We start from the raw sequence: 12,974 nt of genomic DNA on the forward strand, positions 1-12,974 counted from the left end.
TCTTCCACTTTTTTAAATGGCATAATTTCTTTTAATTTAGATTCACATTCACTTTGTCACTTAGACTGTATTGTGCATCTCTATTACAGGAATTTACTTCTTCGTTTCCTTGAATACCTGTACACGATGAGACTGAGTACTTTCCAAACAATTCTCTCGCACGGGAATCAATTGGATATTTTAAATACAGGTGAATTGTCTGAATGGACCTTAATGAGTTGTAATAACTATTGCTTTTCTGAAGATATGCTGACTGTAGTAGGTATACTGCTATTGTTTGCACCTTCTTTATTAAAAACAGACAAACTGAGGTTAATGTAAGGGATGGGCATTTAAAGTGTATCTGTTTTATATTGACTGGAAAGAAGATTAATGGTAGTTCAATTATTAATATGTCTACGTACTGTCGAATCCTCTTATAAAAGAGACAAAATATTTTTATTTTTATCTACAAAGAGTTCGGTAAAATTATATTTTGGAATATAAACCTACTCGATATTACAGTTATACATTTTTATTACGGTCAACTTATTTTCTTATAGTTTTCACCTGGCGGCAATGTGGGATTTATGGATATTTTAGTTTATAAACCAGTTCTGGAGGATGAAAACAACGACGATGCTTTTGTTACTGAACCCATGCATGGTGCTGTACTGGATGGCCATTTTAATTTAGTGCCTCTCCTTATTGGCATAAATTCCGAAGAAGCTTTAGGTTTCCTTAATCGTAAGTGTATTTTTTTTGCTTTGACATTTGTCTTCGATATCATACATACAAAACGGTATTAACCATCACTCTTTTGAATATTGGTAAAATTTTTAGTACTGTTACTAAATTTTCAATACAGAAGTGCCTTTTTTTGCAGAAGCAGGAAATGCAACCGTTGAAGAAAGAGCCAAATTACTTGATGAAAGTCCATCAAATCTTGTAGCAGAATCTCTTAATGTTGCCGAAGAAGACAGAGGGACAGTTGGCAATGGTTTAAAAGAGATATACAACTTTTCTTCTTTTGTAGAAGATAGAAATGCATTTGTAAAGGTAAGATGTTTTCTTTATTCTTGGATTAAGGCAATATGTAAAGGCAAGTAAATGATCACACGAAGAAAAGTCTTTTTAAATTTCTGAGAATTGTCTTAGATTTTAATATTAGGTCTTTTGAGTAGTTAGTGTAATTTTACCATCATCTATAATAGTTTGATAAAGTTTTGATTGGATCTGACACTTCATCGATCATCTTATTCACGATTGTCCCAGATGAGTTTATTATATAGAGTATATTATATTAACTTTACTGAAATAAAAGGCAAATATCGAGCACAGTTTTTTATTAAATCTTGCCTAAGAGGCATTTCGTCACAAATCTTGGCTATCCAGCACGTCAATGAATTTTAAATACATTAAATACATTTACAAAAAAACTAATACTAGACAAAGGACAAACATTTATTTCGAAGCTACGTGTAGACAACGTCAGGAAACAGATTACGAATATTATATTATCTATAAGACCTGTATAGGTATCTCATTTTCCAATTAGCTGAGCTCATATCTATTATGATAGTTTTAAGATACTTTTCTTTTTAACCCTGAACTATTATCGTTGGGACAAATTAGACCCCAATACTTGAAATTTCGTGCACTACTGGTAAACAGTTTGGCAAACGACCTTGTTATTCCATGTATTCTCCCAATTAAATACGTAGTTTAGCATGCCGCTTAGTAGCAAACGATGAGTGGGACAGTGCACAAGTGCTGCTGAGTACCGACTAGAATAGAATATAGTAGTTACCCACCATAGTAGTTACGTTATTATTATTTAGGATAAAACATTAAAATTGCTTTAAGAATTAGCGGAAGTACGGTGTCAAGTAATAATGTTTTTGACTTTCTTAAATCCCTGGAGGAACCAACCGAGAATAGGTTGATAATGAAATATATAACTCACATCGGCAACCATTTCATCATCTGCTTTATTTAATTTTAGTACACTACTGATGAAGCTTTTGCTCGATCATCAATACGCCAAGCTGAAAGTGCCTCTCGTTATGTACCTGTCTACCTGTATCAGCTCTCATGGTTACCAGAAAACAGTACGGAGATAGGTAAGTATGGCTGTTTAAACATATTAAATTTTATTAATTAGATCATTTTGGTGGTTTTAAATTTAGCTTTATACAAATAGAACCTTTTGCACCAAATATGTCAGAAAGTTAGCATTCCGAGCTGTATCTCTATGGACATTGGATTATTATGATATTGTAGACCTCTTTAAACAGTTTGTTTTGGTTTGATTATTGGCGGGTTATTGCCTCTATGGAAGATTGTCACTTAATGTGTTAAGCGGTTAGCAGATACTTCTGCCAGTTGGTGGTTTGTCCCTGTCTAGTTTAACCATTTAGACAATGAAAGAATTGAACACGTGGATTCGTACATCTACTTGGGAACAACAGTTAACTCAAATTGGGATCAAGCAAAGGAAATACGTATAAGAGTGGAGAAGGCAAGAGCAACATCGTTCACTAGCATGAAGCAAATTTTCACCTCTAAAAGCCTCACCCTACCTCTCAAAATTCGACTTCTGAAATGTTATGTATTCCCGGTTTTGTTATATGGAATGGAGGCGTGGACAATGACCGCAACATTGATGAAAAAAGTAGAGGCCTTCGAAATGTGGGCTTACCGACGTATATTACGTATATCCTGGACTGAACACGTGACCAAAGAAGAGGTACTACGCCGGATAGGTAAAGAGAGAGAGGTAGGAATAAGTATAAAGAAAAGAAAGTTGGAATACTTGGGTCACGTTATGAGACATAATAAATATAGAGTACTACAGCTGATCGTTCAAGGGAAAATAGACAGCAGAAGGGGGTCCAGGGAGTAGAAGACACTCGTGGCTCCAAAACTTGCGGCAATGGTTCGGATTGTCATCTGCTGAACTATTCAGATCTGCCGTAAACAAAGTCAGAATAGCCATGTTGATTGCCAACGTTCGGAACGGACAAGGCACGTGAAGAAGAAGAAGTTTAACCACTCCGTATCTCCCATTCTTTTGATGTGATGGTTTCATTTTTTCTTTCTATTTAGTGTCTACTCGGTTATACTTTGTAAATTACATTTTTTTTATAATCTCATCACTCCTTATTCGTCCTCTCAGCGTGTTTCCTGTGAATCGAGTATTCTCATTTCTGCTATTTCCAACACTATTTGTGTCTTGACTGTATCAGGTCATATTTTTAATACATATGCCATTATTGGTCTTATACTGGCCTTACAGATTATAGATTTTATATTTCATCCCACAGTTATTGTGACGGTTACGCCATTTAGTATTATAAAGTATCCTGCTAATCTATTTGCTCCTTGTATTTGATCGCCTACTTCTTTTTCAACCTCTCCATAACTGGACAGTCCAATCCTTAGGTACTTTATATCAACATCTTTGCTTTAGTTCAACATCGGGTCATAACACTCTTCCATCCATACTCTTAATCTGCCGCACGTGGGTCCTTTGATAACTTGTCCCTTGCTTAAGCAATGCTGTATAACCTTTATATCCCTCGTGTGTTTCCAACTCTTGATACAGCTTTGCAGACGATCTTTCCTTAGCAGTAGCTATAGTACGCTTATACTTACGAAGCAGTATTTACTGCTTATCTTCGTCTCTTTTAGACCTAACATTTTTTTTTCTAACTTCTTTATTTTCCCTAATCTTTTGTTGCCCTTCATCACCAAGTTTCTTGGGCTCAACAAATGGGCTCAACAGTAATAGTGAATTCCACGAGGAAATCGTTTCTAGAATTCAGATAGTCTTTATAAACGATATTATGTCTTACAAGATAAGGAGTAGAAGTAAAAATAAAACAAAAGTGGCAAGTTTTAATATCTATCTGAACAATTCACAAAACCTAAAAAGGCTAGACAAAAAACGATCTAATAATATGTACGGGATTAAGAAAGTTTCAATGTCTTTTATCTAAAAACCAAAATGCGCGATAACATTTTCTAATATTTTATTAATAATATTACTTTTTAGGAGTCCCGCATGGAGCAGATGTATGGTACTTTTGGGGTGGACTTCCTCTTGGCCCAAGTACTGAATCCCTTCGAAAACCTTTTCTAAAATTGTGGACTAATTTTATTAAATACCAGTAAGTATCATTTAAAAAAAACTACTAAAAAAATTAGAAGTATGTCAAGGTAAACTACTTAAACCTCGACGACCCCAGACAAATAACTAAAAATGGCAATGAGATAGATCAAATCCAAGAATATATCTACTTAGAGCAAATTCTGAAACTTAACAAAGATATCCAAAGTGCGGAAATCACTATAAGAGTAAGACTGGCCTGGGTAGGATTTGCTCGGAGTCGATTCTCACGTACACAGAAAACATACTAAATAATAGTGGAAATAAAAATAAAAAAAACCAGAGTAGCCAATGTTATTTAGAATCCGGATTTTTAAACATAATGCTTATGGTAAATAATAAAAGTATATATATATATATATATATATATATATATATATATATATATATATATATATATATATATATATATATATTAATTACTATTTAACTGGGAATAACCCACAATTAAAGGTTATTGACGTTTCAATTTCCACTTCGGAAATCGTTTTCAAAATACAAACATTAGTAAATTAAATAAATTTTGTTTATCTGATCGCTTGCGATCGTTCCAGTCATCTACTTGTAGACGCCTATCTTCCATTGCACCTTTTACTTCTTATCTCCACGATCTTCTTGGTCTTCCCTTTTTCCTGCGGTTGGTGGGGATCCACTGTAACATTCTCTTTGGCCATTGTTGATCATTCATCCTTTCTACATGGCCATACCATTTCAGCCTTTTGCATTCTATAGTTTCCAGGATGTCAATGTCTATGCCCATACGCTCTCTGATTTCAGTATTCCTTACTCTATCTCTTCTAGTGAGTTGGCAACATCTTCTCCAATAATTCATTTCCATTGCTTTTATTTTGGATGCGTCATTTTTATTTATTACCCAAAGCTCTGAACCATAGGTAGCAATGCTTTCTATGATACTTTTGTATATCCTAATTTTGATGTGGTTGTTCCAAAGTATACTATTCAGTTGACGTATTGCTGAATTTCCTTGACCAATTCTAGTAGCTATTTCTTTTGTATTCCGACCATTGTTTGTAATGTTTACACCGAGATATTTATAGCTATCAGTATTTTGAATTTGTTTGCTTCCTAGTTCTAAGTGCTTTCATTCACCTCCCACTACTACGTACTCTGTTTTTGATGGATTAATTGATAAGCCCCACTTAGTATATTCTTCATCTATTTTTCGTAACATGTCGTGGATATCATCTTGATCTTCTGCAAGTATTACTTGGTCATCAGCAAAATGCAAGCTGTACAGTGTATGGTCTCCAATTTTAACACCCATAGGTTCACATTTTCTTTTCCAAATATACAAAACCCCCTCCAAATAAATCTTAAAGGGTGTAGGTGCAATGCAGCAGCCTTGGCGAAGTCCTTTGGTCACTTTTATCTTTTTTGTCACTTTTTGTCCAATCTTTATTACACTCGTCATATCATCGTACAACTCCCTTACAGCATTAATGTAAATCGGTGGAATATTCTTGTCTTCTAGCACATGTCATAGCTTGGCTAATGGGACACTGTCATACGCTTTTTGAAGATCAATAAATACCATGTGTGTCTCCATATTATGTTCCAAATGCTTTTCTATTGTTTGTTTTAGGCAGAATACATTGTCTATACAAGAACGACCAGTACGAAAGCCACTCTTCAGCGTCTTCCCAACAATCTTCAATTCGGCTTTTAATTATCTTCCCGTAGACTCTGCAGATTGAGTTAGTTACACTAAGCCCTCGGTAGTTCTTACAATCTTTTCTGTCGCCTTTATTTTTGTATAGATTGCTGATATATGCAGTTTTCCATTTTTCAATAATAAAAGTATAAAATATATAAAAAGTATAAAAAAAATATGTAAAAATAAGTCATTTTACACCACTTTTTTGATGGTTTTTTAAAATTCTAAAAATTCCTAAAAAGTTTACAAATAAAAATGAAAGCAACAAACAATTGCAGAATTTTTTCAATTAACTTGGGGATATAGCGAACAGCAGAAATTTTATTTTGATCTATGCAGTGCACATAATATTCAGTAAATTCATACTTAAGGAGCCGAATTTCATATCGCACTTTGTCCATTTTAAACATTTTTCAGGAAGTGAGAAAAACTGCTACTCAATTATTAATACTATTAAAGTTAAAATAAGAACACAAAATATGAATAAATGATTTCCAGTGGATAAAACCATCAGTCGAAAATTGCCATAAAAGTTTCGAAAATTGCGTCCATCTATTGGCGAAGTGCCAAATTGTTCTGCCAACATGAACACATACAAACTGAATTAAGCGATATAGGCATTTAAACTTCATGTGTTCATATAACGTACACACCAAACAGAATGATTGCATGTTCTGTGTTCATATATGAATATTGTTCTAAAGCTATTTTCTCGTGGCATTTTAAAGTAATTACTATTTTAACGAGAATAAGCCACAATTGAAGGTTAAAATAAGTTTATTGACGTTTCAATTCCCACTTCGGAAATCGTTTATAGACTCATTTATATTCACAAATGAGACATATATTATACATTTTAAAGTAGACGACTTTAAAATGATATTGCCAATATTGCTGAGTTGCGTTCCTGGGACGAATTACATGCTATGATTTTTAGAATAAAAGATAATAATAACACTAGAATTTTACTGTCACCGTAGCATGTGGTTGTCTATTTAAATATTCTCAAGTTAAAGTTGATTTCATGTAACCGAATGAACTGTATTACAATAAAGCCTTCCCAGGAACGCAACTCAGCAATATTGGCAATATCATTGTAAAGTCGTCTACTTTAAAATATATAATATATGTCTGAATTGCCAATATCTGTATCTGTATCTGTAGAGTAGGGAGGGCGAGTTAAGTTTCACAGCACTTAGGCCACAATTGACCCATTGTGCATCCTCCCAGGGAGCTGTCACCCTTAGCTCATTGTGTGGAGGTGTTTGCTTAGTTGACAATGACCAACTGCCAAACGTAGATTTTTCCTGGTCATTCCCAAGTACTTCTTTGATGTTGACTCTTCAAGGTTACTTAGTGTTACCCTGGCAAGTTTTACATCTTTTCCCTTCTTTCCATATTTTAACGGTTTGCGTATGGGAGTGACATTTGACAATTTCCGCGATTGTTGTAGTTGACCAACCAAAAAGATCCCCAGGTCCTAAGAGTCTTAGGCCTGCCGCCTTCCTAGATAATTGGTCAGCAATGCGGTTGCCTTTATTCCTATTGTGTCCTTTAACCCACCTCAGGATGATGGTATTACCATCCGAAGCTTGAGTTAGTGACTCGTGACACTCCATTACTAAACCTGATGTGACACGTGGTCTATTCAGGGTTAGTAGCGCTTGTCTGCTATCTGTGCAGATCATTATAGTTTTCCTTGCTATATCTTTTTGGGTTATCTCTTTTGCGGCTATGGAGATACCAGTCAGTTCTATCTGAACTACGCTGGCATTTTTGCCCATACCCCACTTTATTCTTAAGTTCAGTGATCTGGAGTATATCCCGCATCCTGAGCCTTCTTTAATTTTGGAGCCATCGGTGTATATGCAATAGGCATTTGCCACGTTTGTCTCCATACACTGCCTTGTTTCAATTTTGTAGGGTTTGTTAAAGACAAACTTTGGTTCAATTGAGTCGCAGCCTACCTGCAGTACTGGTAACGCATCTAGCTCTCCCCGCCAGACACAAGTTCTCAATTGTCCCATTCCTACATCAAGGTTTGCACCAGCTGAGCGCAGTCGCATCATTGTCACTAGAGCCACCTCTTTGACATATATATCTAGAGGCGTGATGCCAATGATCAACTCCATTGCAGCAGTTGGTGTTGTTTTCATGGCACCTGTTATATTTATGCAAGCCATCCGCTGAATATGGTTTAGTTTGTTAATCGCTGTTGCCTGTAGCACTTTTGGTACCCAAGCAATAGCTCCGTAAGTTAGCATTGGCCTAATGACAGCGGTGTAGACCCAGGCGATCACCCTGGGCGTGAGGCCCCAGGTGCGTCCGACCGTTCGTCGACACTGCTCATAGGCAATATATGCTCTTTTAGCTCTACCATCTAAGTGTGAGTTCCATGTTAACTTCCTGTCAAGGGTAATACCAAGGTACTTCACCTCGTCAGAAAAATTTAGACTGTAGTTTAGAATCCTTGGGGGTATTAAGCCAGTGATTCTTCTTTTCCTGGTAAAGAGGACCATCTCTGTGAACAAATTCCCTTCGTTGGCTCAGTGAAGATGTTCGTTCTGTTGTAATGGAAACACCAAATAATAGTAGCAGAGTTTATTGTTGAGACGTACACTATGGGTGTAGACCCGGGATTACTTTGAGTAGAGACTGATGAAGTTGATCGTTGAAGACTATATGTTCGTTGAGTGAATATTGATTGAATGCTTCTCTAGTCAAGAGATATTAGTTTTATATAAATTCTATTTGGGTCAATATTTTTCGCGTACCTAGCGTGATATGTGTATTTAATTTATGTAAATTGTTTAACTTTGTCAGTACTTTTGACTGATGTCCAAATTATTATTTATAATTGACCAAATGTGTATGTAACCTAATTAACTACGTGTGTGTATTTAATAACAAATAGATTCATTCGGTCTACTGGGTGATAAAATTATACTGTCCAATTTCGGATATGAATTATGAAGATTTGATATTGGACATACTGCGGAATCGGGCAATCTGGCCCAAGTGTCAATACTCAAAGTTTACATATAAGTATTACATAACATAGTAAAATTCAAACATGATAAATTATAAATAGTTTAAGAATAATCAATAATCTTCCAACCGTACCCTAGCTATCAATGTCCGACTCTATCTCTAGATTAAAATTAGGGCAATTGGATGAAAATGTGGAAAGTGGGATGTTAACTTGGGAAGTCGACCGTACATTGTTGTGCCGATTACTAACTAATACAGGTACTTCCTGTTCGTTAGTCTGAGTTTGTGGATTCCCTGAACGACATAGTCGTGCAACAGGACGGTACTTCCATAACGTGAGTATCCCAATTATTACCATTATAGTAATGATCCCGGTGGCCCCAAAATAATGCCAATTAGATTCGTGAATCGATCGCCACTGCGTATGCGTCATTTCTTGTTCCAGACTCTCCTCCTCAAGTAACACATGACGTAGCTCTCCTCCTGGTATGTCAAGGTAGGTGTTTAGAGGCGTGTTAAACTTGCGGGGTGTCCTCGCCACCAGTTGGGCCACGGGAGTGATTGGCGACTTCAGGTAACTCGTCACTGCTCTGTCCACCCCACTGCTAGTGGGGAGTAATGTAATATTTTTCGTTTGGGCGATACATTTGGGTGAAAGCTTCAGGAATGTGACTCGTTCCAGTACTCTTTCGCTCCGATTTCCATCGCAAATAATGGATATGTGTATCGTGACTGGCGTGATAACTAGCCAGAGGTTGGGAGTACCCATCTTACTCCATTGAGCTGTCTGTATTGTCCTGGCTACCACTGGACATGTGCTATTCTTAGATCGCTCATAAATTTCTTCTAGTATGCAGTTTGGTTGGGTATCCATGTTTCTTATAGCCGTTGGTGAGCACGCTATCTGCGCCTTTGTCAACAGTAAGCACCTTTCTCTATCTTCCGTGGTCAATTCGAAGTAGTGCAGTGTGTTATAATCTACGACCAGTAGATTCCTTGGGGCGACAAATGTGCGCAACACCGACCCCTCAACGTTAAGTGGTATGGCCGTGACTTTGAGCATGCTGTACTTATTTTTCCCTGTCACTATGAAGTAGCCGATGACTGTTATATATCTGTCGTCATGACTGACTTCTGTTTCTATAATGGGTTGTCGTCGTATTTCGACCCCTTGAGGCAGTATCTGCCCTGCTTTCCCTATTAATTTGGTTATTTCACCCGGTTTCACTATATCAATGAAGTGTCCGTGGTTATAGTGAAGGTTTAATATTCCCTCGTAAAATTGAGTATATTCATTTATGAAGTCCATAACTTGTAATGCTATCGTTTGTATTCGTAACGTGCTATATTCGGTTTCTAGTTTTTGTGCTTTGTCTTCTACTTCGTTAAGTCCTTTAGATATTTCTTGTAGACCTGTGATTAGTGCTTTGTTAAACTTGTTCATTTGCTCGTTTATCCTGTTCTCTGTGTGATTGATTGATGTTATTGTTTCTAACATTATCTTCGCCTGGTGCTGTGATTCCTTTATTAGCTCCTTTTGGTTATTATCTAATGCTTCAATGTTACTGTAGGCTTCGTCATTGACTCCAAATACTGAGGTTAATATTGTTCCTAATATTCCTCTTCTTTCCCTTCCTTTTATTTCTACTGTCAACCCCTCGCTTACTGACTCCGCCTTTCTTTGTCCTTCCTCTAACTTCTCTATTATATCCTTACAATTCACGATTTTTATCTCATGACACAGTTCTCGTACGCCTTGTATCATATTTCCTATTAGTTGGTGCTCTGTTCGAATTCTTCCTTTTTCGAGTAACACCTTTATTCGAAATGTTCCCCGGTCTATGACGACCTCTCCAAGGTCTTCTGTGAAAAATCCTGGTACCGGATTATATATTTTATACGGTTCTGCCTTTATGGGTTTTAACATCGTTAAAAACATTATAGCTACTAGTATTTTCTTCCATCTTAGTGCTGCTGCCTTTTTCGGCTTTTCCTGTTTCTCTTGTTCCAGTCGTATTAGCTTATGTATGGGTCTTTTAGTCAGTTTCCCGTTTGCCTTTCTCACTGTTACTACTCTGGTTAATCCCTCCGCTCCAGGGTGTGTTTCTGTTACCCTCGCTAATGGCCATCTGCCTGGAGGTGTATCCTCTTCTTTAATTATAACTATTTCTTCTTCTTAAATGTTAGGGTGCGCCTTATGCCATCTATTTCTCTGTTGTAATTGGTGCAGGTATTCCTGTTTCCAAATTTTCCAGAAGTCTCTTTTTATTTTCTCCACTAATCTCCACCTCGTCGGCATCTTCAAATAAGTCGTAAGCTCTTCTTCCCGATTTGGTGATATAATTTCTCTCCCTATAAGGAAGTGAGCTGGTGTCAGGGCTATTTTCCCTTCAGGGTCTTCTGATGACCCACATAATGGTCTCGAGTTCATACATGCTTCTATTTGTGCCAGCACCGTACTCAATTCTTCATATGTTAGAACTGTTTCCCCGATGATTCTTTTCAAGTGATATTTCATTATTCGCACTGAGCTCTCCCATAATCCTCCGAAATGTGGTGCATATGCAGGTATGACATGCCACTGGGTACCTAGTGCCCGTAATCCTTGTTTTATCTCGTCATCTATTTTTTGATTTTCTTTTTTCAACAAATTTGCTGTTCCTACGAATGTGGTTCCGTTATCGCTGTATACGTTGTTGCACTGTCCTCTGCGTGCCGTAAATCTCTTGAACGCTGCGATGAAAGCATCCGTAGACATATCGCTTACTACCTCAAGGTGTACTGCCTTCGTTGACAGACACACAAATACTGAGATGTAGCCCTTATAGCTCCTCTGTCCTCTGCCTCTCGTGGTACTTATTTTTATTGGCCCGGCATAATCTATCCCTGTGTTAGTAAAGGGATGACTCGGGTTCACTCTGTCTTTCGGTAGATCTCCCATTAATTGTTGTGCTGCTTGGCTTTTATACCTCCTGCACCTTAAACATTTCGCTAGATGATCTTTCACGGTTCTTCTGCCGTTGATTATCCAATATTTCCTTTTTATGTACTGTAGTGTTTGTTGTAATCCGCTATGTAGATTTCTTGCGTGACTATCTGTTATAAGTAACTTTGTTAATGCACTATCCTTTGGCAAAATTATCGGATGTTTTTCTCCGTACTTTAGATTCGTGTGTCTCAGTCTTCCGGTGACTCTTAGAATTCCTTGTCTATCCAGGAATGGTACCAATGACGCTAATTTATTTTTCTTGTCTAATTGCTGTTTCTTCTCCAGCTTATTTATTTCTTGTTTGAAGTAGGCGTGCTGTGTGTGCTTTATCACCTTTAATAGCGTTTCCTCTAATTCTTGGACTGTAATCTGACTTTGTCCATTGTCCTTCTTTTTTCTGCATTTGTCTGCAAATCTCCTACAATATGAAAGTACTCTTCTCATTCTTTCTAAATTTGAGAATCTCTCGCATATGTCCTCCTTTATCGTTGTCGTGTGCACCGTTATTTTCGTTTTGACTTCCTCCTCATTTGTCTCTGGTATTTCTTCTGATTCCTGAGTTAAAGTTTTGTTACTAGTCAGCCAAGTTGGTCCCTTCCACCATAGCTCTGCTTCTAATAATTCTGATGCGGTACTTCCACGTGAGAGGATGTCCGCTGGATTTTCCTTTGTATCTACCTTATGCCAATTTTTCGGTCCTATAACGCGTCTTATTTCCTCTACTCTGTTGGCGACGAACATTTTCCACCTTTTTGATGATCCCCTTATCCAAGCCAGGGTTATCGTTGAGTCCGACCATGCATATACCTCAATGTTTTCCCTGTTCAATGCTTGTAGGGTTTTCTTCATTAAATTTGCTAGTAGTACCGCGGCACACAGCTCGAGCCTCGGTAACGTCGTTTTCCCTTTCAATGGTGCGACTTTCGATTTTGCTATCATTAGATTCGTTTTAATTTCTGGGCCTAATACCCTTGAGTAGATTACCGCTCCATATTATTTCATAGACGCATCTGCAAATCCATGCAGTTCTACTCTGTTTATCTTGCTTAAGTTGTTCCACCTGGGCAATGTTATTTTCTCCAGATTTACTAATTGCGCCTGGTATGTATTCCACCTGCTTTGTTGGTTGCTAGTTAATTCTTTATCCCAACTGGTCTTTTGCTCCCATA

At 37.2% G+C, this 12,974-nt stretch overlaps 1 protein-coding gene across 1 annotated transcript in view; it reads left to right on the forward strand.

Annotated features, from left to right (window-relative positions):
* The window catches only part of LOC140447321 (para-nitrobenzyl esterase-like), a 35,189-nt gene that overhangs the window by 14,396 nt on the left and 7,819 nt on the right, over window positions 1-12,974 (forward strand). Inside the window, exons 7-10 of the mRNA XM_072539918.1 lie at window positions 543-726; window positions 866-1,038; window positions 1,985-2,102; window positions 4,037-4,151. Coding sequence (XP_072396019.1) covers window positions 543-726; window positions 866-1,038; window positions 1,985-2,102; window positions 4,037-4,151 — 590 coding nt within the window. The remainder of the gene's footprint in view (window positions 1-542; window positions 727-865; window positions 1,039-1,984; window positions 2,103-4,036; window positions 4,152-12,974) is intronic.

The sequence above is a fragment of the Diabrotica undecimpunctata genome, chromosome 8, assembly GCF_040954645.1.
Source record: "Diabrotica undecimpunctata isolate CICGRU chromosome 8, icDiaUnde3, whole genome shotgun sequence".
Classification (NCBI taxonomy): domain Eukaryota; kingdom Metazoa; phylum Arthropoda; class Insecta; order Coleoptera; family Chrysomelidae; genus Diabrotica; species Diabrotica undecimpunctata.